This window comes from Tupaia chinensis, unplaced genomic scaffold (assembly GCF_000334495.1).
Source record: "Tupaia chinensis unplaced genomic scaffold, TupChi_1.0 Scaffold000426_1, whole genome shotgun sequence".
NCBI classification, from domain to species: domain Eukaryota; kingdom Metazoa; phylum Chordata; class Mammalia; order Scandentia; family Tupaiidae; genus Tupaia; species Tupaia belangeri.
The window spans coordinates 2,551,694-2,556,635 of NW_006159931.1; the positions used below are offsets into that span (position 1 = coordinate 2,551,694).

At 46.3% G+C, this 4,942-nt stretch overlaps 1 protein-coding gene across 1 annotated transcript in view; it reads left to right on the top strand.

Moving 5' to 3' along the window:
• ZCCHC4 (zinc finger CCHC-type containing 4) overlaps positions 1 to 2,157 on the top strand; it is a gene marked incomplete in the record, with an annotated part of 41,137 nt that extends 38,980 nt beyond the window's left edge. The window contains 1 exon segment of the mRNA XM_027774378.1: positions 965 to 2,157. Coding sequence (XP_027630179.1) covers positions 965 to 1,100 — 136 coding nt within the window.
• Between the last annotated feature and the right edge of the window lie 2,785 nt (positions 2,158 to 4,942).

Below are 4,942 nucleotides of genomic sequence, written 5' to 3' on the forward strand. Positions count from 1 at the left end.
CTCTCTCTCTCTCTCTCTGCATGTCTCTCTCTGGTCAAATTAAAACAAAGTGAATAAATAAAATTAAATAAATAATTTTTTAAAAAGCTGAACCAAAGTGATGCCATTTAAAAAAAAAATGGGCCTTTTCAAGTGCTGAGTTTTTTCTGCTGTGCTATTTTCTTTTCACCTCTGCTAACTACCAAATGTTATCGTTGTTCACTTTTCACCTCTGCTAACTACCAAATGTTATCAGTTTCTTTAAAAAATGTAATTTAAAGATTTGGAGATGACAATTTCTTTTTAAAAAAATGTAATTTAAAGATTTGGAAATGGGGACCAGCAGTTAGCGTAATGGCTATGTCGTTGGACTCCCACGTAGTCGACTGCGGTTCAAGTCCTGGACCCGGTGGCTTAAACTTATGCCGGGTGCGTGTGCGTGTGTGCCCAAGATCCCAAGAGGAGAATGGAGGAGAAGGGATTGCAGCGTGGCCATCCCTCCCGGGGGGTGATTTCTCACTTTCTGTCTCTCTATCTCTGTCTGGCAAGCACACACGCCCTGTGGCAAAAAAAAAACTCTCACAAAAAAATGTAAAAAAAAAAGATTTTGAAATGAAAGTGCTGAGTTGAGCAGTATAGATGTCCTAAACTAAAAACAAAAGAGCAAGAAAGAAAAAGAAAAAGAGAAAGGAAGGAAGGAAGGAAGGAAGAAAGAAAGGCACGCACTGGCTTATGGCGTGTCTGTCCCAGAGGCTGTGCTAACTCTGCAGTAATGATCTTTTAAAGAAGTGTCTTCCCTCAGTCACTCGGTTTGGTCAAGCCTTTCGCTGGTGGTGATTAGGACAGTGAGATTTATGCTTATCACATGGTGAGTTCTTCCTCATCTTCTATTCTCTTATTTGGTTAGCTAGTTAATTAAACTTCAATATAATTACCTAATTCACTGTGCTCATTTTATAAAATAATTTAGCACCTTGTTTTTCAGAGCTGTCAGGAAGCAGAAGCAAAGAAAAAGCAGTAAGATGAAAACAGAGACCACGGCAGGACAGTCCATGAATCATGCAGCTGTTACAAGGAGAATGAAAAGGAGGGAAAGGGCCCATCAATATCTTTGCTCTTAAATGTCCAGTGCTTTGAGAATAAGAAAGATTTACAGTCCAGCCTTTGATGCCATTTTCTGAAAGTGCCACCCCGGACTTAAATTCAGTCACTGCCTTTCTCACCTAGGTCACAGGCATTTGCTGGTTGGTGGTCGCCTCTCCTGGCCCTCAGGACACGCAGGGAGCTGTTCCATCCTTAGCTGGTTTCCTGGCCTGCTCGGTGTACTTTTCCTTTCTGTTATTAAATCTCTACCAGTTACATGATTTTAGCCTATTTCATCCGAAAAATGGGCATACGACATTCTTTCCGAGATGTTGGAAGAAAACGAACGTGAAAACCCGTGAACTTCTGTTTACATTGAACATAAAATTGTGTCCATTTAGATAAGAAGTTCTTTTGTGTTCAATATCAAATGGCGGTTCAAACTCCACTTGAAAAGTACAATGTACAATTGATTTTGGACTGAATCCGGAGATGATGGAAAAGAATTTTTGCACAGACACTAAAGATAGAAAAGATTATGATTATAGTTAATTATTAAATATTTAATCTTCAAGTACTATTTTGCGGTTGTCGTTCAGGGGTACGGAATCACAAGAGGAGCCACAGGAACTCCGTGTTAACGCCAACACCACAGGTTAGAATACTGGAGACTGGCCCGTAGCTTGTTTTCTTTGTCTGGCACAAGTTTTGCGTAGTACTTAGCTTGCAGGAACTAGTCATCGTGTTGTCGAGACGTTGTAGCCACCAGAGGGCCCAGAACTAGGAAGCAGATGTGCTCTCGGAAGATAAGCTGCTGCTCTGATGCTGTGGCCCAGCCACAGCTGGAAGATAATGACTGACATCAACAAGTCTCCGTCAGAGGACCCATCGCATTGACGACGACCTGGTCTGCTGGGCCAGACAGCACGCAGCCTCCTCTTTCTTTCCCTGTGCTGTCCCTTGTGAAAATTCTTTCATGGAGCCAGAAGATGGTGTAATGGTTATGTCGCCGGACTCACACATAGTCAACCACGGTTCAAGTCCTGGATCTGGTGGCTTACAACTCAGGCTGGGCACCCATGCATGCATGCTGAAGATCCTGAGAGGTGAATGGAGGAGAAAGGATTGCAGTGTGGCCATCCTCCCTTGGGCGGGGGTTGCAGTGTGGCCATCCTCCCTTGGGCGGGGTCTTGTGGTGATTTCTTACTTTCTGTCTTTCTGTCTCTGGAGCACACGTGCACTATAGCAAAAATCTCTCAAAGTCTTTCTTGTCAGACCAGGACTTGGGAGATGGTCTTTGGATGTTGGTCTCCCTTCTTCCCAGGTTGCTGGATTTCTGAATGAAGATACCTTTCTTTTCTACCAACACTTGTCTCATGAATATTGCCTTTTGAGGGACCAGCAGTTAGTGTAATGGCTATGTCGCTGGACTCCCATGTAGTTGACCATAGTTTGAGCCCTGGACCCGGTGGCTTAAACTCACACCAGACGCGTGTGCGTGTGTGTGCCCAAGATCCCAAGAGGAGAATGGAGGAGAAGAGATTGCGGCATAGCCATCCCCCTTGGGGGTGATTTCTCGCTTTCTATCTCTCTGTCTCTATTTTTCTGGTGAGTGCACGCGCCCTATAGCAAACAAACAAACAAACAAAAACTTCTCCAAAAAAGAAAAAAGGAACATTGGCTTTTGAGTGTCAAGCAGTCGAACTCAGTTCAGTGGAGGGTTCCGGCCACAGGTTCTGACCAGCCAGCCAGGAGGGGGGCATTCTCCAAAGCTCTCGCTCCCTTGGGCCTCACCCATTGGCTTTCTACACGAGCAGCTATGATCGCATGGAGGTGCCAGCTGCTCGTGGCTAGCTGTCCCTGGGGCGGTGGTTTTAGGGACAGGACCAAGCTGCGGCCAAAACTTTGTTTTCATTTCAGGGAATCTCACTTTTCCCCCTGCCTGGTGTCAGCTGCCGACTGCACTTCATGGTTGGTGAAGAGGAAATGAGCCTTGGAATGAGCCGAGGCGCTCTTGGACTGCATGGGTCTGCTGGCGTGCACGCCCGGAGCCCTCTTAACTGCCATTTGGGCCGTTTGGGCCAATTTGTGGCACCACTGGTGAGAGAAATGACTTTTAGTGACTCCATAGCAGTCTCTCCCTGGCGGGAAGTTTAGCATAGGAGTTACCATATTCATCTATTTGTTGGTTTGGGGGGGGAGAATCTTTGTCCCCTCCTAAGAGTCCATTGGGACAAATAACTCAGAAACATCTAAAATTAAGGAGAACGAGAATGACTTCCTTCTGGTACCCCAGTTTGTTGCCAGCGTTTGGGTTGGTTTGTTTTATATTTCATTTTCAGCCAAGTTTTTGTAAGTTGCCAGCTGGTTGTCTCTTGAGCCTGGAGGGTTTTTTCCCTAAAGTGAAAAGAGACTAGACTCTCCGTGTCTGTTTAGCTGGTCTCTTTTGTGTGTGTGTGTGTCTCTAAGTGATGTTACTCTGGATTCCTTCTTGTGAGGATTCATGTTTGCAGAAAGCTGGTTTGTCGGTCCCAGCTAAGTGGTGGAAGCGATGTGCATTTGTGTTTAATGTCTATGTGTTTTTATTTTGTTGCTTTGGTACCAGCTTTTGCTGCGGATAAAAGCTCTCAATGTCAGCTGAAAGTCCTCTGGGGGGTACGGGGACACTCGAGAATTGGGGCCAGAGCATCAGCTGGGTTTAGGGAGATGGTCACTGGACATTCGTCTGCGAATAAAGCTACTTTTCCTTTTCACCCGCACTTGTCTTTTGACTATCGGCTTTTGAGCAGCAAGCAGCCGGAGTCCAGTTCAGGACCAGTGTCCTCTGGTTACAGTTTCCATGTCTTTTAATCTCTGCAGTAAGTTTCTCTCTTTGTAAAACTAGTAGCAGAGGGCAAAGTAGTTTGGTGATTTAACCTCTCCTGGCCCTTCTAACTCATGCTTCCTGGCTGTGTGGCTTGGGTTATACTTCCTCTTAGAAAGTCCAGTTTCTTCATTATTACAGCGGGGAGAACAAAAGCTAGCCTCAGGTTTGCTCGTGGTTAAATGAAATGGGGCTCCACGCCTGTCTCAGTTCTCTGTACTCCCGCGTTATGTTAACAAGTGCTTAGCTCCTGGGCCTCGTGGGAATCACCTGTTGACCCAGTAGTAAGACACTGGAGGGAGTAGTCTGAACGCCTGGACAAATAGTTCTTCTTCCCATTTTTCTGCTACATATCTGATATCTCTTTATGATTGGATAGTTTGGGGGTCTGGCATGTGGCATGGTGGTTAAGGTGCTGAACTCCCACATGGCCAATCCTGATTCGAGTCCCAGACCTGGTAACTTGCTTTCTCGTTTTCTTGCTCGCTCTCTGTCAAATTAAATAATAACAATAATATAATTAAATAAACAGTTCTTTAAAAACAATTATAAAAAAGTTAAAAGAAATGAAATTGGATAGCTTGGGGCTAGCAGGTGGCATGATGGTTAAGGTGCTGGACTCCCACCTGTTGATCACGGTTTGAGTCCCAGACCTAGTGGCTTGGTGCCCAAAATCCCAAGAGGAGAATGGAGGAGAAAGGGTTGTGGCATCACCATGTGGGACTTCAGGCACCTTCACCACCAGGCCATCAACCTAAAGAGTCGTAGTAGACACTGGCTTCTATCCAGCAGTGACTCTCTTGTGGGTTTGCCATGCTACTTGCACACAGCCAGGACCAAGAACTGGTTCAGAGACTTGTCCCGGGAGGCGCTAGCGGGTCAGGCCGGAAGTTAACCTGCCTTGGCACCTGCCCGGCTCCCAGGCCTCAGCCCAGACCTTTCCCGCAGGGACTTGGCGGAGAACCGGGACCTCACGCGCGTCCCCGCCTGCGCCGCGCAGCGCCTGAACGCGCGCCC